This window comes from Haemorhous mexicanus, chromosome 2 (assembly GCF_027477595.1).
Source record: "Haemorhous mexicanus isolate bHaeMex1 chromosome 2, bHaeMex1.pri, whole genome shotgun sequence".
Taxonomy (NCBI): Eukaryota; Metazoa; Chordata; class Aves; order Passeriformes; family Fringillidae; genus Haemorhous; species Haemorhous mexicanus.
This window is the reverse complement of record NC_082342.1, coordinates 54,053,023-54,076,805: the sequence shown is the minus strand read 5'-3', so window position 1 is coordinate 54,076,805 and position 23,783 is coordinate 54,053,023. Positions and strand designations below refer to the sequence as shown.

Genomic DNA, 23,783 nt, shown 5'->3' with positions numbered 1-23,783 from the left:
CTTCTCCAGAAATTAAACTATAAATTCAGCTTCTAACAATTATTAATCTCATCAATAAACTTAAATATAAAATCAAATTAATCAACACATCATAAAATAGAGATTCAGTGTTAAAACTAAAACTAAACTTTTCAAGGAACACCTTTGGGATATGGCTCCTGCCTCCTGAGAGGCAGTTTCCTGCCTGAAGCAGAAGAGCTGCTTGATGACAAATGAGAACAACACCTTGGAGTAGTACTACCACCAAGCACAAAGTGTCCTCCAACTGGAGTGACTAACACACCACCTGCACAGACTGGTAGAGACATAATACAGTACTAAGAAGAGCCCTGCAGCTGGGAAAATGAAGCAGCTCTCAGCAGCATATCTGTAGACTCTTGGCTCCTTCATACTGCCACTGAAGTCCTGGATACACAAGGGGCACACACTTAACTTTAGAGAGAGCCAACCTGAAATCTATCACGCTGATTAAAAGTTATGCTGTTTCCTTGTCTGATGTCAACCTTGTGCATCACACCTGGAAACAAACTCAGTGCTAGTGAACTAGGTCCTGTCCAGTCTCTTTCTTCTAAAGAAGTGCTTGGTTTTTTGGGCCATTTTATAAATTTCTGCCCATGGCGCACTTCAGAGGATGTACCCTCTCCAGAACTTCATAGTGTAATCCAACATGCACTAATAAAGAAGTGTAAATTTGAAACTTATTTCTTGATTTACAGGCGTGCAGTTCATCATGAGTAGTATGTGAAACAAGATCCTGGAAGAATCAAAGGAAAGAGACTCTGCATTTCAATCAAGAACTCTTGTTATAGATGCATATCTTCAGACAGGAAAGAATATTTGAAATTCTTCTCCTGAAAAACCTTTTTTGAACCTCTGATGAAAAATTAAATTTAAGAGAGAAATTTCATCAGGGCTTGCCTCTGAAGCCCAAAAATGTCAAAGCAGTATCACTGTAGACATTCATATTCTGCAACACCTGTCATGCTGGTGCATGTACTTGTAAGAGATGTTAACTTAGGTTTTTATTTAGCAGGAGATAATGAAACTTTCCCTTTCAAAACTTAGTAATTAATTCTTTACACAATCTACCCTATGCATTTTGCTGACACATCTGTTTATAAGGCTGGATATCAAACAAGATCAAAGACGTAATCTAGCAAAAAATAACCCAGGTGTAAAACAGTGATTATCAGCCAGTTTACTTCCCTGATGCAATCTGCCACTGATAAGTCTGTTTACAAGGACTGGATGTAGCAGTTTGTGCTTAAAGAAAATTATCAGTGCTATTGATGGATGAAATGCAGGCAGAGCAGCCTTCGTGCAGGGGCATGAGAAAACAGGAATCTCAGGATTATTTTGTTAGAAGATTCCACATTCTACCTGAGCATATACCAACCACTCTCTACCAGAATGGAACTGTACCTCAGATTTCTATTCCCCAGTATTAACCATTTGTATTTACTCTCTAAATATTCTATAAATCTGTATACAATAATTTATTTTTAGGTTTTTTTTTTTTTTTGAAAGCACATGCAGTGAATGGAAGAGAGAATTTCTACTTGGGAAGGTTTGGAAAGGAATAATATTTCACCGTTTAAAGTTATCTCCACTGCCTTGATGGAAAGGAAACAGTTGATGGAATTCAGACAAAACAAAACCTTTATAATAAAATTTATGACTAAGCAGGTACTGTAAACTGTGATGATGTGGACAAATTCATTTCTTGATTTTTCTCAACTCTCTCCTTTATATAATATTGATTACATTATTCTAATAAAGTAACACTGTTCTTTGGAATTTTCAGGTTTCTCTTTCACAGTAACTTCCCCAGACCAAAACCTGCTGCTTGATATTCCATCCTCACAAGTGCAACTTTTCAACAACACAGCTTCCTTTTAAGTCTGTGGAAGGCAATGTCTACACTACTCAAACGTGTATTTCCACTCTCATTTCCTTTTCAAGAATTTCTGAAACCAAATGAAGGGAAATGCAAATGAGGATTTCGCTATTTATTTGTTTCTAAAATTGTAGAAATTTGGTTGAAAACTTACTGCAGCACTACAGCCTGGGAAGTTGAAAAAGGTATCAGGCCCGTGTCTCTGTGGCATCTGATTAAGGACTGATAATAATTTAACTGCATGTCTTGGCTGTGAAAAAAAGAAAATTGCACAAAAGTCAATACAACCATTTTTGTACTCTCTAGGCTACAAAGGAAAGTGGACAGTTTTCAAAAAACAGAGCAAATCAAATTAAAATAGTTGGCAAAAATACTTCTGGAACATATGTTCAGTCAACATGAGAAAACAAATTCAAGCTTATATGTCCCAGGAGACAGTTTATGTTAACTTCAGGCTCTAATGGAATGACACTTAATGCTTTATCTGAACACAGCTTACCCAGATTCCATTTTCCCCTCGAAGCATGCTGAACAAAAGCTTCAACTCCTTGACAGTGATGCTGTAGCTGGCAAGAACCCCCAACATATCAACTAGGAGATCTTCAAAGGAAAATAAAGTTATTCTGAACTCTGAATTTCATTGCTTTGATAAACACAAAAAAAAAAAAAGCTGAAAAAATTAATACCTTTAAAAGCGTATTCACATATTCTAAAATTCCAACTTACTTGTACTGAATATTTTACAAAGGATTTCATGTTAAATTTTGCATCATACTTTGAAAAAAGAATTATATTTATAGAGCATTAATTCTTCTCACTTCACAACATGCATCACCCATCATAAACTTGTCCTTCCTGCTGTGTGTTTTTGGGATAAGAGTTCCTTCTTTACTCTGAAGTTAATATTTTTCCAAAAATTTTGACCTAAACGTTGCTTTACATTAACCTAAACCCAAACTTTTATACTATAATTTGTATAATTTCCCCAATTTTGCTAGTGATGCTTCTGGTATTTACTGTAATGAAAGGCCAGGGGAAAATAAAAGAAAAACAACACCTCCCTCTGGCCCCTGCAAAAAAACCCCACAAAACCAATCAAAGAAAAACCCAGCAATCAAACCAAACAATAGCAAAACAACAAAAACAATAAGGAAAACAAACAAACAGAAATCATAGTAAGAAAAATTAGAGAGCTTAATAAAAAGAAGGGATCAAAATTGTTAACAGGATTATGGAATACAGCTTTCACTACAAAATCTCAAAACCCATAAATTTTAACAGTAAGAACATTAAAAAGAGTCTTCCTTTCAGAGATTATCAGGTTTAAAATTACTTATTTAAAACCCCAGAATTTCATTTTAAAAATTTGTTAGCTTGTGGGATGCTGAACCTGTTCTTATACTCCACACTTTTATTCAGGAATAAAATGGACCAATAAGAATAAAGACTTCCTCTAGTGGGAGATAAACCAATTTGCTCATATTCACAGCTGAGGCATAAGAGTTTAATTCAAATACCAAGAAGTGAAGTCCAGAGTTTTCAAAACAAAAGAGCTATGACACAACAGAATCAGCATTAACACACTTTCCCCATCTGTTCAACCATCACAGAATTCCCCTGCCCCCTCCTGCCTCCCTGCTAAAACTTTTAGAAGACACAACTTTCTACAGATAAGTTTACATTTTATTGTAGGTCTGCATGTTATTCTTGTTCATTTGTGAAAGGATGACTCTTACAGGTGCTGACAAAGAATGGTTTTCAGGAGAAACAATTCTTTCCAAAGACATTTCACATTCATATTTTGTTTTAAAACAAATTTTCTCTTAGCAAATCCATATATATGTGAGCAAAAGCAATAATATTTATTTAGCTTTTTCCACAATGATATTAGCCTCTGATCTTTAGCAAGCAAAAGGCATGTGTAAAGAATGAAATATTATTTAATTCACATAAGACATAGTAAACTGTTTGATGAGTGAAATTGTCTATCAGGAAAGGCAAAAGAAAAGCATTGCAACTTAGCAGACATTTTTGCCATAAATTCTGAATATATCCCTCATCTCCAAGTACTGATTTTTTTTCCCCCCTCTCATTTCTTTAATCTTCCCTTTAAAAATACTGCCACGTACATTTGTGACAGAATTAGGGAAAACAAAATACACCTAAGAAAAACAAATGCCTTTTCTTTCATGGTGGTGAATTCTATGACTCAGCTCCCCTAGTACCTGCCCCCTTCACAGTGGAATCCAGCCTGCAATGTAAAGCTGCCACATCCTGTACATGATCAGAAACTGGGAACAGTCACAGTGAGCACTCAGAAAAGGAAATAAGCACAAATGAATACTAATCTTTGGCTGACAATTTCCCAATCCCTATTTTGTAGTTTCAGCTTTCTTTTCAGATCAAGGGATTGCAAATTTTTCTTCCCTTACAAAGAAAAAATGTTGTGTAGAAGCAAAGTTGTCTGGTGAAAATCAGAACACCATTAAAAAAAAATCTTGTAACATAGAGGAAAAAAGTGCAAACTGATACTGCCAAACACAGAAATGATTGCAAGTTTTAAAAATCACTGAATATGTGCTGCTGTGTTTCACTGTTATAGCCCTGTACTACCTTATGGCACAGAAAAATTCTTATTTCTACTTAAGATGTGGATAACCTACAGGCATTAGAAATACATATTTATAAGTAATGAATTAAACATTGATGGAGAGAAACAAACATAAGCTCCCTAATTATGTAACTCTGGGTAAAACAATGACCTGGAAGATTGAAGCCCAGTAGATAACAAGCAAAGATAAAGCAAACAACATCTGTGGAAGATGAAGCACTTAAGGCTATTTAAAGGCTCTTGTTTGAATATAAAGACTTAAAAATAATTATTACATAACTTTATTCATACTTATTAGAAATCTCATAAAAGAGTCAGTCCCATCTGGTTTATAAATCCTAGTAATCCACTCATCTATAAATGGACAAAGGTCAGAAAGAATACTACAACTGGATTTTTTTAATGTCTACTTTTTTTTATATTAAACAAGATTACATATATAACTGGAATCCATAATCTCATTTCAGAAACAAGATTGTATATAATAATATTAAGTCCAGAAGGAGAAAACAGGCAGTTTCCCATTTTTAATGTATTTCTAATTTCTATTAATGGCACCTTCTGAATACTTTCATACTAAGCAGTTTTCGGAAGATTTATAAATTAACCAGTAACCTTGAAGGAATGCTTAATTCAGTCACTTAATATGAAAATAGAATAGGAAAATGCCTGCCTGTCTTTCAAGTAACAATGCACATACACCAAAATGAAGGGTCTGGCATTAACTTTGGAAGACATATTAAATAGCATTTAAAAGAAAACTTCAGGAAACTACCCTCATGTCTCCTTAACTTCTTAATAATACATGGCCATGAAATTGTGCATTTTAACCCTTGCTGGTGTTCTAAATTAATTTTTACAGGTTGTAATAGAGAATGTAATAATTTTGCAGTTTTTCTTACAGAATGGTTTGAAAGAAGAGAGCTTGTTAACAGCCCATCAATGACAGAGCAGTCAAAAACCAACATTGTTGCTTGGAAACTATGAATTGTTTCAGTGCTTAAGAATTCAGCCCCAGCAGTTTTAGTACAATTACCTACATCATCACAACACAACTGTGAGGAAAAAATGGGACTTAGGTGACACATATCTACTCCCTATGAGCTCAGGCTACTCGCTCATCCATCTCTCAGATGGGACTACAGACATGCTATCCCAAAGAGTCCCTCAGAGCAGGTGATCTGCTTCACTACTCATCACCTGAAAACAGAGAGCTGCAAAAAGTGAGTTCCTCAAGGAAGATTCTGTGCAACTGTTAAAAAAAAGCACCAATCATCTATGAAAATATTTTCTCCTTAACTGTTGATAAAATGGCTGACCATTCTCTATATTAGTATAACAGATCGTCACAGCACAAAGATTTTTTTTGAAAGATGAAGCTTCTGAAAAGCAAACTGAACTCATTTGGGTTGCCATTGAGACTTCCAAAATGATTAAGCTTTTATTCCTCACCACAGAATCTGTAAAATCACATGAAGTTATATATTTAAAGTACTCAGAACCTCATGAATCTGAGAGTCTTCATCTAAACAGACAGAAAAATCCTTCTCATTGCAAAAGGTTGGGTACATGTTTATTTTCTGCTGCCTTACTATCATAAAATCAGAGAAGAGTGGCTTCAGACTTAGACTGGTCCTGAAACAGAGCTATCAAAACATAAAACAGACATTATTGCCTGTCTTGTCTATTTAAACCCTATCTGGGTCTAATCAAAATGTTTCACAATGGAACAAGAGAGACAACCTAAAAACAAACAAGCAACTCCCAGAGAAGCAAATTACAAAAAAACCACCAAAAAATCTGTACCATTCACAGATGATAAAAGCCAATTTCAAAACATTGGGCTGACAGAGTATTAGTAACTATTTTGGGAAAAAAAGTGCTAGAAGTAAAACCTAACACAGGTCTTGTTCAAACCATCCTCCCTATAATGCTAAAAATCATTTTAACACAAAATTTTTTACTTTACTTCCTGGCTTTGGGAAGCTCATAGAAATATTTGAGGCAAAACAGTTCTACAATTATGACCTCAACACGTGCATAGGACATTAAGAAACAAAGATACTGCTTCAGTTGTCCCTGATTTTGCCTAATATCTAAATAGTTATTACATGACCTTTATTGTTATTTCTGACTTATTACCAATATTACTACCGCTTATAAAAGGAGACTGAAGTCCTTACAGAAATCAAGAGATAAAAGTAAAATGATCAATTTGCTTGCTTCCAAGTCTTTTTCAAAAAAAAACTCTCCAAAAACCCAACTATTTACAGTTATCAGAGAAAAACCCTAGGAAGCGTGATTCTGTTCAATTCCAGCTCATCATATATAGATGAATACTCAGATAATTTGAAACCCACTGCAAAGCTAAAATGTCATCAAAATTCCAATTTTTAGTTTTGATTTTAAGCTAAATATGTAATCCCTTCATCCATGTAAGCATACCAAAGGACAAGCTTACTGAAGTTTTTTGTGCAGAAGGTCTCTGTCTGAAGCACTGAGTGACCACTCTCAGAAAAAAGATTATTGAGCTAGAAGATCCATTAGATTGTTTATGGTTTTTTTTTTTCATTTACTACCCCTGGCTTATATTAATATCTGTAAATTCAGAGAGTTTTTTTAATTCCCAAATTCTCCTAAAAGCCAGATGCTCTTGATATTTCTGACATCTACAATTAACTAGGCAGTTAAAAACACCTCTCTAATGGAGGCACTACTACAGTCTTGTATGCCACCTATACAAGTGCCACTCACTGTAGCATAAATTGGACAAATTTTGTTGGTGTGATTACTTACGTACGAAAGTTATTTCCACTAGTAAAACCCTAAAAAATTTTAGGATAGAAATTTTTGTTCTCATCATATAGTGTGTTATATTTAACATGGAATAAAAGAGTATCTTTACCCTTACAGTATTCTGACTAACTATACTTACAAATACTGTAAAAAAAACATACTTGGTGAAAAACATCATTTATGAATCTATTGGTCTATTATACTTCATTCTGAATTTCACTGTACAGTATTTATCATAACACATGATTTTAGCATTTAGAGATACATTTCTAAACAAGATGTTGATTCTGACTTTGAAAAACAGAATATAGGTTTTCCAAATACTTAATATACAAACTCATTTACACTGAAACAAAAAGAAAAAAGGACAAGGAATAAATCATTTCTCAGTAATCTAGTTTTCATCCTATTGTAATCATCTTCTTGCTTCTTGTCTGAAATCCTTGCTAGTTTACTGCTCCACAAAACCTGTATATGTGTCAGGAATCAGATCATCAACTAAAATATTAGAATTATGGAAGGTAAACCTCTGAAATTTTTCAAAAAATGCCTCAGAATGTAAGGCACAATCCTACCATCAGTCACAATTATATAAGCATTAAGAACTTGGCTTTCACACTGTATTGAAAGAAACTGCCTAAGCTCCCTTAGGGAAAATAAATAGTAATCATATCAATCTCTTCAGGTGCCATATTTAAATGTGATGAGCAAGCCTGTCCTGTATCCAAGTAACCAGGATTATAATCTGTACCCAGCTATGGAGAGGATGTGTATTGTGGAATACATAAACTCCTTCAAACATACTATGAAAACCTTAACTGGGTAGTAACTTCAAGACTTCTCTTCAGCAAACAAAGAAAGCATGTTATTTTTTTAATGCTGCAGTATGTTATAGGATGTTAAAACCCACAAATGCAAAAAGTGAAAACACATTATAGGGCTCACAGGAATACATTATGGAATGATTGTTTAAGGAAATCCGTATGTCCTACATTCAAACCTGTAAATAATATCTGTTATGCTGTCATATGAGGTTATATTTAAAATGGATCTAGCAATTCTGGCATCATGATCAAAAAATGACCAATGTATATAAAAACAAAAATATTGCCTTGTAGTTAAAGAGTCTAACACACTGTTTTTAATTCTTTAAATTTAATTTTAACAACCAGTTATTTTATACCATGTATCTACGGAGATTTCAAACTAAGAATATATTTTTGTCATTTTCCTGAAATTAATAAAAAAAAATTCTGACTCAATAGCAGTACTAATGAAAACATCACTTTAAGTAAAAATCAAAACATCCCATACCCTTCCATAATCACAAAACATAGGCAGGTCAAGAATGCAAAAATTATTTTACCAGTTGGCAATTTATACCTGCAATCATGTCGTCCACAGTACTCATCTTCAGCAGTACCTGTTCAATTAAGCCAACTTCCGTGCTAGTCTGTAAATTACGGACACTTTTACGTAGAATTGCAGTGAACATACTCCAGATTTCTGCTTGGCACGTTACATCACAGTGCTCCAAAAGCTCGGACATGCATGTGATGCTCTCTGCATCCTGGATTATAAAGTTCATCTCTAGATCAAATTCACCACCAACCAGCTAAAAAAGAAAACAAGAACAGTATTACAGTGTGAAATACATAGTTTAGTGTCTCTCATACCTTCATTGTGACCAACACAGAATATGTTTTAAATTGTTAGAGAAGCAAGTTTAAAAATAAAAACTAACAGCTATGCTTTCTAAGAGCAAATTAACAACCATGCTCTGCAAAAAAAAGCTTGTAAAAAACATACACACTAATATCATAAAACACTTCTTTAATTGGGTCACTGTGTTGAATACAGCATCTCAATAAAATCAATTCAAAATATATTTGAAGTATTCCTTCTTATCAAGTAATTCATATGGTAGCCTGACCCAGACAGATGTAGTGCAGAACCTGAAAAGCTCAGGAAGCAATTTAGGCTTTTCCACCATTCTTTGAAATTTCCCTATTCAAAAATAAAAAGACACTAAAATTAACATAGCTTTTTTCCTGATATAAGCCAACATTTGCTCTTAGTTATGCATTTGGAAGACCTTACTGCCTTTTCCATCGTCCCACCCAAATAGTCATGCAGTCATGCCCGGACAAAGAACCACTCATCTGCTCTGGAGTAACACAGACATAGAAAATTTACATTATTATACCACACATCAGCTCATTGTGTGGTCAAGGAAAACTTCTGGCTGGTGCAGAAGAGAGGCAGCACCAGGAAAGGAACAAGCATTCAGAAAAGAAGTGAGTTAACAGCAGTTCTGTTGAAATGACAGCCTGACTCCTATCTACCTAGGTACTGGCAAAACACTATCCAAAGTCCTAAGCTCCAATTAAACACAACAACAACCAGTTATGTATTAGGAAAGAGAGAATAGCAAGCCAAAGAAGAAGATATAGTCATGACCAAATATATCTTCAAGAATGGAATTCAACAATTTTGATTAGTCATTTGTGTAACTTAAAAGCTGAACTCTAGAAAATCTACTAAACCAAAGATGAAATTTAGTTTAAAAAAAACAATGCCATTTTAACGGCATAAAAATCTTTCGGCTCTGAAGGAAACACAGTCTGACTCTCCTGAATTCTACTTTATCCTAGTAACTTTGAAGAATTTTGAAAGTACTAGTGTGAAATTTCACAGAATCATGAAATCACAGAATGGCTTATGTTGGAATGGACCTTAAAGATCATCTTGTTCCAACCACACTGCCACGGGCAGGAACAGTTCACCTGACCAGGTTACTCTGAGCCCCATCCAACCTTGGCCAGTCTCTCTGGCAAACATGATCCAGTGCTTCACCACTCTCACAGTAAGAATTACTTCCTAATATCTAATCTAGACCTTCCCTCCTTCAGTTTAAAGCCTTCCCCCCCTCAACCCAGTAATGTCCTTGTAAAAATTCCCTGTCCAGCCCTTAGGCTCCCTTTGAGTGCTATAAAGTCCCTCTCGAGCCTTCTCTTCTTCAGGCTGAACAAGCCAGGTCTCTCAGCAGATCAGTAACACTAATTTCAGTAACAGTAAATATATTACACAAAATAATGTAATAAATTAATATTAAAAACACTTTAAGAATTTTTGTTCTATTTGTTTAATGGAGTTATATAATTAAAATTTCAATAACAATCTTAATTGAAAGATATTCAAAGAATTATCTCTTACAAGTACATAATTTCAACAGTCAGTTTTAATAGAAGGCAATTCTATGGCCTATTTAAAAGCAGTTTGTATTGACTTGAAATTAAACTCTAAAAAATAAGCAAGTCGAAATACTATGAAAACATATTTTGGTGGCTAAAGCTATCCAAATATTCAAAGATTTCTTTCATACTCCATCTTCAGACAATTAATACAATACATTTGGCTTCCACCCTAATTCATACTTTGCATTCTCTTTCAAATTACTTTTTCCTCTATCAATTAATTGCTAATAATAATTATAATTTTGTAACATAAAAGCTTCTAATATGCTAAATATATAAACTGACTACCTCCTTAGTTCTCCTGAGACATTTAATTACATTCAAATAAAAACTATTATCCTAATTATAATTAGTACTTTAATTTAAAACTTGTGACTGCATATCATATATTTGCATATTTGGTAAACACATGAGGGAAGGAAGGCAAAAAAATCAAGATTAGAAGGGCACTATTTCTATGGTCATTCTTTAGATTTATGAAATTGTTTCATATAGGTTTTTACTCTCTTTTCAAGAAATCCAGTCATAGTTTTTTTTTCTGAAAACAGCAGCAACTTGTGCATACTTCATCAGCAATCTGCATTGTTGTGTTTTCAGATATCTCTTCACCAGGATGAGCCTCTCTGAGATTATGTCAAAAACACACAGAAGTAAAACAGTCACCTGAAGAAGACACTCAGTTGAACTCTCTTAGATTCATATCCTGAGATTAAATTAAACACCTCCTGGAACTGTCTACTTTCCTCCATTTCTTTCCATGGAGGAAATCCAGGATGAAAAATTTTATCTTCTGAGTCTTCATCACTGGATATATAAAAAAGCCACGTGGTCACAAATCAGGACAACTGGCCTTAGTTATCCTGGCTTTTGCAAGAGGGTTGGATCAGAGAACCTCCAGACTTCTGTTGCAACCTCACCAATTCTGTGATAACATTTAGACAGGCTACCTTCAGAGTAGATATGCTACCCACCATTTTGTTTTGATAAGATGGACTTAAAAACAAGGAAAAAATTCAGTTATGCCTCAGTTGGAATGAAGAGGTACAATGCAGACTGATTCCCTTTCCTCAAACACTAGTTATAGTAAAATTCTAATTAATTTAAGGTAATAGACTAATATAGAATCAGTAAAACAGATGAAAATAATTCACCACAGACTAAAATAATTCAAACTACATTTGCTTTCTAACATAAATCAATATACTAAAATGCAACACTCAAGAGACTGAAATGAAGCCCCTGTATGAGTCTAAAGTGACAGGATATTTCTGTACTATTAAAACGAAGATGTCTTATTCTATAAAACTTTTCAGAAAATCTGCATCAAAAAATACACTGAGAGCTCATAAAATTGGTTCTATGGAGACTATTCAGGGGGTGCTACAATTATTTCACTTGTACATTTAGCCACAAGAAATTTATAGCCCATCAGGGTGACTGCAAAGAAAACATGAAAATGTTCCTATTTGCCCTTAACTTCAGTTTAAGCATACTTCAGACAGTAAAAATTATCATAATTATCATTGAAATCAACTTCCTCAGCAAAGGAAACAAATTAATGAACTAATTGACAATGAGAGCAAAAATTTAGGAAGGTAGGAGGAGGTGACTTGTTTAAAATACTCATCCTAAATTCATAATGAATTTTCTGATAAAGAGAAGTCTAAGATGACAACAAAAAGTTAAACAAAAGTGAAGCAAGTATACAGAAATAAATTTACATGGTTAATTTGTGTTCAAGAAATAAAGCAAACATCTCTGGTTTTAAATATGCACCATCAAATGGAATTCAGCCAATAAAAGAAGTAGAACATTCACTACAAAAAAAGTATCCTTGAGCAACATTTCTGCAGGTGGATTTCCCAAGGAGGACAGTAGGTAAAGAGGAATAACTATTTTCCCACACAACAGGGGGAGGTGACCTGAGGAAAAGCTCAGTGGCAATGAGCTAGGCACGTGCTGATACCAATGAAAGGACAAACTTTGCTAAGGAGCCAGAAATCATTAAATGCAGCTAAAAACCAACTGCTGAGAGCTGCGAAGATTCTTCTGATATCACCTGTCCAGGAAGCAATGCTTTAAAACACAAAATTAGTAAATGTAAAGTAATTCAACTTTATTATAGTTTTCCTCATGTGTACAAGATGACAGGGTCCAAAGTCTGATATTATCGTCCAGAAAAGAGATCTTGGAGCCCGTGAGGATGCTGCTTCAAAAAACTATGCCATATTAAAAATGGCCAATAAACAACTAAATATTCATAATGAATTTGTGGCTTTCTAAGTCAGGTAAAACTGTGGATGCAACACCATATACCAAAAAGTTAAACCATACTTCCAAAAAGTAACTTATTTTTAATACAGCTCCCATAATAGACTTCTGTAATAAGACAAATTTCAGCTGGAGTACAATATGAACACTTTGACAGAAATCCTCACGGAAGCCAGTATACCACACCATACCATAAATCATAAATGCTCTTTCCATATCATACATCTCAAATAGAATCTATTTTTATGTCAAACACTAAGTCTTCTCATTCTTCAAGGGAATATTTAATATTTAGTAAAGACCATGCTTTCGCTTTGATTAAGTATCCTGAAGTATTGCTTGTTCTTTCTCATATTCTGCATCTTTCACAGCACAGCTGTAAAAAATGAATCACCAATCTAAAGTTCAGATAATTTTTAGAGGTATGTTTACTGTGGTCGACAAACAACTCTTCCCAAAGTGGTACTGAACTGCCAGCAGTAAGCAAGTTAGACTGGATTCCCCATGCGGAGATTGACACTCCTTGCAAATTACTCCAAGAACCTTCCTCAACCTACACCACCATTCTCAAATGCAGCTGTTTTGCTCAGAATCTCCATTTTTCTGAGCATTGTGGCCATGCCTCTGTAAGTTCCTACCATTCATTATGCTATGCAATAAAAGGGTTTCTTCCTGAATTGCCACATCTCTGCAGAACTTAGGCTGGTCTTTTGCACCCGTTTCATCTAAAACAGAGAATACTCCCCCAAACACAAGAAGTTGTCTACATATCTCAGATAGTATATTCATACCAGTTCTTGAAATGCAGTAAAATACTGCTGAACATCTAGAATTCAATTGTTGACTTCTGAAAACTGGAATTTTTTAGTATCAGATGCTTCAAATCAAGTTTGGAAGAACAAATTGAAATTAAAAGTAAATAGAATATTTCAGCTGTATGTGACCAGAAGAATCACCTAGTCCGAGTCTCTGAGCATTCCAGGGCTGTCTGAAAGTTCAAGCATGTTGATAAAAGCATTGTCTGAATGCTGCTTAAACGCTGACAGGCTTGGGCCATCAAACCCATTTCAGAAAGCCTGTTCCAGTGTTTGACCCCCTTCTTCACAAAGAAGTGCTTCCTAACATTCAGTTAAAATCTCCCCTGGTGAACTTTGAACCATTCTCATGCATCCTGGCATGGATACCAGGGAGAAGAGCTCAAAACTTCCCTCTCCACTTCCTTTCCTCAGGAAGCTGTAGACAGCAATGATTAAAGACAGTATATTAGAGTTATATAAACCAAAGTCTTCAAGCATTTACATCTCTAAGTTTGCAGTTCGTTGCTGTCAAAGAAGCATTTTATAGCTTCCTTCAAGTTGGAGTCCTATCTGCATTTATCTAAACAAAAATCAAGAATATGAATTCCAATACTAGATGGACAGTGCCACTGAAAAATTAAAGTATCACAATAATATAATTACTAAAGCACTAATGACATCCAGGCCTAATCTCCACCAAGTCACTCCTACATTTGCTCTCCTAATTAAATAATATCACATTTGCTCTCCTTTTTCTAAAGGTAAAAAAATGAAGGCATAACACAGCCAACATAACAACCTCATTTGTTTTAAACTGAAGCATTTTAAGTTCAAGTATATACATATACAACCAGAATTAAAAAAAAAAAAATCTTTTCTTGTAGCTATATAGGAGGCAAACAGTTTGGAAACAAAATTATTATTTCCCTTCCTCTCCCTAATGCTCATCTCTCATTTCAGACATTACAAAACAGCTGACTCAGCATATGGCACAAGTTTCCACAGGAAAAGAGACGAGAATAACCTACTCAAACGAGATTGAAAATCTCTTAAAATCCCAAATCAATTAGTTCTTTTGAAGAGAAAATTAGTAAAGATTTAACTCCTGACAACTAAAGCCATCATATAACATGGAAGGATAATTTTTGTCAAAACTGGAGCATCTTTTCTACAAAACAACACTGAAGTGATTTCATAATCACCAGTGAGAATTCCAAATATGTGGAATCAGACTGCTACTGTTTCTTATATAAAGACTGGCAACAGGATAAGCATTAAAACACAGTTTTCAGAGAAAAGCAGTAGGGGACTCGGGCAGGAGAAAAACAGGTTACTCTTTTATCGTCATTAACTAAAACCTTAAACTTCTAAACAATTAATTCAGATTTTTAGGAAGATTCTTTTTCAACTGCATGAAAGAAGATTTCTTTAGGCAAAACCATTTAGAATGCTAAATGGAATAAATTAAATTGTTCAGTGACAGAAACGTGTGCTGATCATATACATTTGTTACCTAAATATATCAATATAACTACAGAGAAAATCACAGCTAAAATAAACTTAAGAAGGTATGTTTCATAACTGGTACACATTATGTAGTTTTAAATTTAAAAAAAGGTAGTCCTTAGAGATTTGAATTACAGCTATGTGTATTTGAGCTAATTTTCACAATTCTCTTTCCCATCACTGGAAAGTAAAAGATGCTTAAGGGAAGTGATTATCTCAGTGGTTTTAGCTGCAACATCAGAATGAAATAAATCTTTTTCAGGGAATGTAGTACTTTTTACTGACTATAAAAGGACAACTAGTTCAGACAGGCACTTCTAAAGTTATGTCAGATAAATCTTAAGCAATGTGCTCACAATTTGGTTTATAACCAAATGACAGCACTAAAAGACTGATTCTCATGTGAATCATTACAACAGGATATATTTCTGCACATTAACATACCCTTTTAAATGAGCCTTCCTTCATTTAGCTTGAAAACCGTTTTTATTCTGAATAGTATATTGCACATACTCAGCAGTTTGTCACTAAGGGAATGGTACCTACAAGTTTATTGACAATGTTAAAGCAATCCAAGAAATGAATTTAAACCTTTTTTTTATACTTACTGAGACAATATGACTGAAGTAACATGGTGAGCTTTTAGAACTTAGAAGAATGTGCTTGTTATTACGCAAGCCTAAAAATATCCCATGGATTTACCTTTATTTTCTTACATTTTCCCTTGAGGGAGGACACTCCTGTAGGCAGATCAGCTCCAGTGGTAGATCAACTGCATATACGTATGATTTACTGAGACAACTATCAATTACACTGGGATAGATCACAAGGCTGTATAGCATCCTTGACAATGTCAGACCTTGTCTAAGTACTGTGAGGCTTAAAAGGAAAAAAGACAAAAAAACCCCAAACCACAAAACAAAAACAAAAAATGGGTTACTTGCCACAAATTTCTTAAGCTGTTCTTTACCTACTCCAAAAAAACCACTGTTTTGGGGTAGGACAGGAATTAGTCTGATGAAGTTCATATATCTGCCTTCTAAAAGCTTCTTTAGCACAAGAATCAGATTCCTTGAAATAAAAAGTCCTACCTCTAGAAGGAATGCAAACCAAGTTTTAAAGTGTGACAGAGGACAAATCTTACCCACTTTAAAGAATTTATAAAGTAATCCAACCATGTCTGACAGAAATGAAGAAGATAAAAGTATTTTCCGTAAAAGTACCTAACCCAAAACACAAACCTAAAAGTCCTCCTCATGGTCTATTGTTCCTGTGCCACTAGAAGGAGTCACTGTTCCTCTGTTATTTTGATCTCCACAAAACCATTTTTGGCCAAAGCAGAATATGAGCTTTTACTTCAAGATGCTGAACGTGAAAAATTAAAGACTAAGAAATAAAAATTGCAGGTTTATTTTCAGTGAAGTAAAATTAAAACAATTCTCAAACTTGTAGCTAATTTATTTTCAGTTTATCTGGTTCAGTGTCTCTTATAAATTACTTCAGATCTTGACTTAATCACAAAAGAGATCAGCCAATTAGATAAGGGAGTTTTTACATCAAAAAAGGGAACAGATACTGACAATTAATTTTAATAAATAAAACCAAGCTACTTAGGTTTGACACATGTCTGAAAGCAAAAATTCAAAATTCATTTTTATGGACTATGAAGAAGTTGATAAATGAGCACAGCTTAAAGAGTATGAAAAATAGTATTACTAAACAGACATTATCAGTTCATTTTGCTTTTAATACTTCATAGCCCATTCTTGCCTGTCTTCTCTCACTTTCAATAATAACTTTAAGATCAAGGTACAGATGCTAGTACAGTTTAAGCTCATGCTTCTAATTGCCTGTTTTCAATAACCAGGTGTATTTTTAAGTAAGTTACTTGGTGGTGGTTTGGAATTGTGGGTTTTTTGGTGGGGTTTTTATTTTGTTGCTGTTGTTTTTAGGGGTTGTTTTTTCTTTAAAGTATTTTCTTTGTTTCCAAGCTAGAAGAGAAGTAAAATAAATGAAAATAACAGTTACAAAAATCATGATTGAAATGTACTCGGAAAAGATAAATTTTTTTTGCAACTACTTTTGTAGCCTTTTCTACTAATAAGACTATGCACTTCCACTGCTGAAACTCGAACAGCAAAATCTAATAGGTCTGCAGCATTTCTTATTTATTTTTCAACAGTCAGAAACTACATGTAGCTTTTTGGGGTGTTTTAGGTGGTTGGAATGATGTCCGAGGTTTAACATTGTTATCAGAGAACATCACCAAAAACTTGAAATTCTAAGAAACATTAAGCTGTCAACAATTAAATATTGATTTAAATCTAATTTGTATTGCACAGCAAACACTATCATACATTATGTTTGTGCAAACAGCAATGCCAGTTTTGAAAAGGAGACAACTGGAAAAACCCCCAAGGCACACACACCTATTTCCCAAACTTCACATACAGGAGCAAGGAGAATAAGCATTTGCAATAAATACTAACAGAAAATTTTAGTCTACAGAAGTTGCCAGTAACTCAGAACAATTGTTTTTTTAAATTTCTTTGTTTATTTTACTCATTTTTTATTATTCAAACATACTTGTCAAAGCAATTTCTCTTTTATATGTTAACTCACAGATGCACTCTGTGACTAGAACAAATTGCAACAATACACTTAATGGAATTTTAGTCTTGGAAAATGATGGAGTTTATTTTAGAATAGTCAGTGGGATTGTTCTCGAGTACATCAAGGATACATAACAATTAAAGAAGAAAAACATGACAAAGAATGTTGATTTGTGAGGATCATGGTGTATGTGCTACCTACACACTTCGGCTAAGATCAAAAAATAGCCACACACCATCAGGACAAAGCCCACTAGCCCCAAGTACTAGCCCACTATCTTCTTCTAGGCAGCCATCATACGTTCCCCCTTAGTCAGTAAACCCAAAACAAATAGTCTGCAGGCTCTCTTCTTGCCCCCTTCTTTCCCATGGGGTACAATCAGGAAGGCAAAGTGGTTGCTCTCAGAGGGCATTACTTGTTTTTCCTCACTATTCAGAAGCTTTCTTATGTGCAACTTACCCTGTTAAATACCACTTGATTAGCTTGCTTTTTTTTTTTATACTACTGCACTGTTTGGTAAGAAAAGGAATTACTTACATTTCTATATTAAGATTAAGCTATCTACTTGAATTTCTAAAATTAAATAATGAATTTCGAGAGTGTCCTATTCTCATGTCCACCTTTTTCTTAAGTTTTGATTTCTTTAGGGTCTTTCACTGCTTTCATTTTGAAATTTTTCATTTCCCTCTTGTCACACAACACTCAACAACTCTTAAAAGCCCAGAAACTATAAAGCATGGCTATGCAATATTTAAAACCAAAAGCATTCCAATGAACTTAGTTATGACAGTACCATTTTCCAACTGATACCTATAGATGTACATTAAAGATTAATGGCAGAGAGATAGCCCAGGCACTTCACAATGCCAGGTTTAAAATGATCTCAAAGAATACTGAAGAGAGAAGTGCACAGCACTGGTCTTAACTTTCTTTTGCTGATAAGCAGGAGCTTAATGGGAAGGTCCTCAATTCTCAACATCCTACTGCTTGCTTACAGCAATCATTTTGAGATATATAGTCATATTTTTGGTTGGTGTCAGCATTCTGAAATGCTGAAATTTCCAGTGGCAATGTTCATCACCAACTTGAGAAGCTCTACATTCAGTTTCAACGTGCTCATTCTCATCAATCTTTCATTTTGAATTAACTACTTACCATGCAGTCCTCTGCTCCAAAAAGTTAACGTGGGACAAAACAACCCAGTGTTTGGCACAGTGAAAAGCCCTCACTCACTTCTGAAGAATGACTCTTTAGTGACTTTAATGATTATAGAACTGATACTGGGCATGTGCTATAGTTCTATTTCATTCTCCGCATACAACATAACTAGGCTAAAGCCAACAGTAAATTTCTAAGTGCCAAGCAGACTTTTTCCTTTTAAAAATATATGTAGATTGCAGGAAATAATAACAAAACAATATCTATTCTAGAATTAGACTGATTTATGGAACTTGAGCAAATGCTTCCCCTAGAATATATCTAATTCTAGTTAAGACTGAAATGCCCATTGACTATATTTTATAAATAAGCACAATCAATTGTATATAAGAATCATGATTTTACCTCAAACCTTATTTTGTTCCCATTTTTCCATATAAATTTTAATTTATACCTAGCAAAACCCTTCCAAATCTAATAAATTATTCCAAAAACCAATAATTTCTCAGGAAATACCATCATTTGCAACTGCACAAAAATGCAGAATACATATACATGAATTTAATATGTCAGGGCTGGAAAAAGCAATAGCCACACTCCTTAACAATAGCCATATAACTTCTGTTGCTTTTCAGTTTTGGCAGCCTGAAGTTTGTTAAATGTTCAAGCAAAGACATTCTTTAAGGTTCTGTGTTTCTTTAAGAAAATCAATACAAGTTATACAATTTGTTACATTTTTCGTGTCCTAAAAAGTGCAAAAGATAAAAGACAGGAATTGTCATTTAAAAACTATTAAATTTTTCTAATCCAACTCATTTTTTTAAGTCCTTACAAGAAGAAGCTGCCCTTGATCATAAGGGCAATTTCTGATACCAAGATTAGTAAGGCTAGGGTTTTTTAACCAGATTGGTCAATATTTGTCCCCTTTGCATCTCTAAATAACCCTCAAATAGTGGAAGAAATTTTTTCTAGTTTGTGACTGGACTCCCACAGGGTTTTAGCTGTCATTAATGATTTAAGATTTTTTTTGTGCAATGATAAAACCCAAAACCTCAATTGCTAAAGGAGGCACCACACAGACCAAAATGAATTGTTTTACAAACATTTAAGTGCATCCTAATTGCCTTCCCCCAAGCTCCTTCTTAATTTATTATGCAGCTCTTCATCCAATAAAATATTTTCTTTGATTTATAGATGACAACACAGTTAAGAACAAAGGCCAGAATTAGACAGCCATATAGGAGGTGCAACTCTAATGACAAAGGATTCTTCTAGAGGAGGAAACTGAAAGGCAAATAAATAAATGTAAAAAACAATTTATTAGTGGAGAGAGTTTCCCTTATGTAAGGAGCTTGTTGGATCTTCATTATGCAAAGTATCTCAGCACTTGAAAATCAGTGACAAGCTCCAAAAAGTGTAACAGTATAGGCTGGGCAAATACTGAATTTTCTCTATTACAGTATCTCAGCCTCCCATTATTTGTGACACAGCAATCTCTTGCTCCAGAAATAGCATCATTGTTTCAATAGGCCAATAGATTTTTGTCCAATAACTTCTCTGATTACTTTCTGAACCCTCAAATTCTTGGAGCCTTCACAGCCCACAGTAAGGAGTCCTTCATTTTCCCCATGATTTGTGCAAAAATATCTTGTTATACATCTGCCATAGGTGTATTTAATTTCAGCCCTCTGCTACTTGCATTTTGAAAAGTATAAATCAGGTGTTTTCTATCACATTCTTCCCTTTATTTACTTATATTTCAAATACACTTGGTCAGCACTTTTCCAAGCTGAACAATCCTACTTTGTTAAGTCACTCCTCCTCTGAAATCTGTATTTAATCACACTTCTTACTCTTCATATTTTTTGCTAGTCTTAATATATTCTTTTGAGACTGGAAATCACCAGAACTTCATTCAACATTCAAAATACAGACATATCATTAATTCATAGAGTTTCAAAATATTACTCTTGTATTACTCATTTTTCTTCATTAATGCTTCCTTATATTTAATTTCCTTTTCTGATTGCTACTAAGAACCAAAACATTGTCCATAAAGCTAATATCACTGTGAGGACATTTACAATAATGCCTGTCAGAGTGCACAGTTAATATAGGTTCACAGATGTGAAATGAAGTCAGAACTTCTATTACTCCCTATGAGACAAGGAGAAAATAGACTTCTTATAAATACCTACACAAAATAAATGCAGTTACATAAGCAGCATACATCTCTGTAAACAACAACAAAACCTTCCCATTCATGATTCCCATCATAAGCTCCATTTATACATAACTGCTAAACAAAATTTCAAATGAAAGGACAGTTCTGCTGATAAAGAATCAGAGTAATAAACTCTCTCCTCACTCAAAAAGGAAAATGTATCCTCTCATCAGCACATTATCTCTTAGTTGGTTCACTTAAAAAAAAAAACAACCAAGAGAAGTGCTTACAAAAATATGGTGAACAAGCAACAATAGTATTTCAGCAAAATACTCCATCACACCTGTTGTATTGTGTTTTTATTTTGAAGGTTATTGTTTGATTTGTCCTTTTGGGGTTTTTCTCCCCCTGATTTTAGAGGGACACAGACCTGCCTATGTTATTCAGTTGAGCCTGGTGTTGGTTTATCTTTTTGCTACTTAGCTACTTTTCTGCCAAGTTTCAAACCCCTTACTCCCACATCCAGTTGTTAACCCCTTCTGTCCCAAGCAGTTTTCCTCCTTTGTATTCCCTGCCTTGTGTTCCACCCACAGTTCTTATGTTGTAACCTCCCTTGAGACCTGCCCCCCTGTATAAGCTGCTGTTTGTCCCCAGCTTCTTGCCTGGGACCCCGAGACTCGAGACTAGGGGAGTGTAACATCAAATAAAGTAACCCAGTGCCACCCCAGGCCCGTGATGCTGCTGTGGTGTTTTTGTTCCGTGCTGCGCCTCCCCTGGTAGCTGGGATTCTGCGGAGCCCCGAAACAGGGAAACTGTCACCCCGCCACTGTCACCATCTAGCCAGGGACTGCGACACACACCTTAACATTTCTTCCATGTTTTGATAGTAGTCCTATTCATCATTCACTCAACTAATGAAGCTTGGAGGAAACACTTCAGGATACACTTTTATCTTCTAAAACTCAGACCCAGATTTTGAAAACCATAGCACCATGGACTGAGTTTCAAAACCCCAATCTGCAAATCTAATTACAGAGCTCCATCTGTACTAAGAATTCCTTTCAAGGCATCATGTAACTGAGTAAAACTGAAATCACATATCATTTGGTTTGATTACAAGATAACTACATATGAAGTGTCAATAATTACAGGGTTAGGTCTTACATAGTGGAGGAAATTTAAGTGTTCTTAATTGCATTAAAGGAGAAATTCATATTCTGCTTAGCTAAAAATACTCAAAAATTGCCAAAGTACAAAAAATTTTATGACAATTTTCTCAGTACATAACTAGGATTTACCTCTACTCATCAGATCTAAATATCAAGCTATTACTAAGAAGAATTAAAAAAAAAATCAGGAAGGGCCTTTAAGAAAAGAGGGTTTTAATCACATTAGAACACATTTTCAATCACAGTCCTTCTATGTAGCCATGTTTAATTAATGAAGACTTGGGTTCTAACATAATCAGTTGTCATTTGAAGTAATTATGTTTGGTGAAGCCTAACATATTCTTCAATCATATTTTAGAAAAGAAATTAGAACACAAAAGACTTTATACACCTAACTTATTAAAAAATGCAAAAAAAACCCTCCAAAAACCAGCATTCTAGTCACACAAAAATGAGAAAGTAGGAAAAAAAATCAAATCAGATTAGAAGTCATTCACATGAGACATCAGTGAAATTTAGTATTCAACTGTTTTTGTATTATCTCAAAAGAACTTAAACACATTTTTGTTTTAGGGAAAAGTATAAAATACTAAGCAGTAAATAAAAGGAAAGAACTTTGAAACAAGGTTTTCTCAAATGGCTGAATTCAGTTATCTTCAACTTCTTACACAATTTAAAAAGAGAAATAAAACACAAAAAGGAACTATAGTTACAGTTCACCCTTTAAAAATATCCAATGCCATAAATCCAGCAGAATCTATCAAAAGGACTTCTCAGATCTCATTTAAGATGCTCAAACTGAAATACGCATATGTGAATGTTAAAGAGCAGCAAAGCCTCCTTGAGAAAGACAATATTATTTTGCTATTCTATATTTTGGCCTTATGAAATGCATTATTTTAGTTCAATGAATCTTTAACATCAAATTATGTTATTTATAACTAATTAATAAAGCATAGAAATTTTAATTTACATTAAAATTTTTACAAACATATCCAGAGGCCTATGTCTTCATAATGATTAACACAGAGAGCATGTTTTTCTCCTTTTATCTGGTGTAAAACAGAATCAGTGCTTAATTTAGGTGAATATGTTACTTCAGAGGAAGTGGAACAGTTATATAAAGGGGAAAAGCAGAGCTATTTAAATAATCATAATCCATAAAAGCTCTTTCATAAGTGAGGTCTTCAGAAACAATTATCTACTGGCAAAATAGAAAATTTATTCCGGTGCTGTTTAATCAAATATATGATAATCAGAAGCAGTATGCCAATTCATCCTGTGTGTAAACAGATGAGAACAGCTTTGGAGGAACAATGTCAGCACAGTGACTGCAAAATCTTGATCAATAGTTCAAGCATTTCTCCTTCCAATACTTCTCCCAGCTTCTACTACATGGCAAATCTAACGACATTCTTAATTTACTGAATACAGAGAATAACCATATTTGTGTTCTTTAAATAAACTACCCTTTCAGCTGTTTCAGTTAACAAAATAACTATTTACTTCATTAGTTCGTCTTGGGAAACTTTTATTTAAGATCT

At 34.2% G+C, this 23,783-nt stretch overlaps 1 protein-coding gene across 6 annotated transcripts in view; it reads right to left on the bottom strand.

Annotated features, from left to right (window-relative positions):
• Nucleotides 1-23,783, bottom strand: part of NBEA (neurobeachin) — a 454,976-nt gene that overhangs the window by 368,282 nt on the left and 62,911 nt on the right. For all 6 annotated transcript variants that reach the window (XM_059838861.1, XM_059838862.1, XM_059838865.1 and 3 more), the window contains exons 2-4: nt 8,688-8,919; nt 2,397-2,497; nt 2,052-2,147 (exon numbers count right to left, since the gene is read on the bottom strand). In XM_059838861.1, coding sequence (XP_059694844.1) covers nt 2,052-2,147; nt 2,397-2,497; nt 8,688-8,919 — 429 coding nt within the window. The remainder of the gene's footprint in view (nt 1-2,051; nt 2,148-2,396; nt 2,498-8,687; nt 8,920-23,783) is intronic.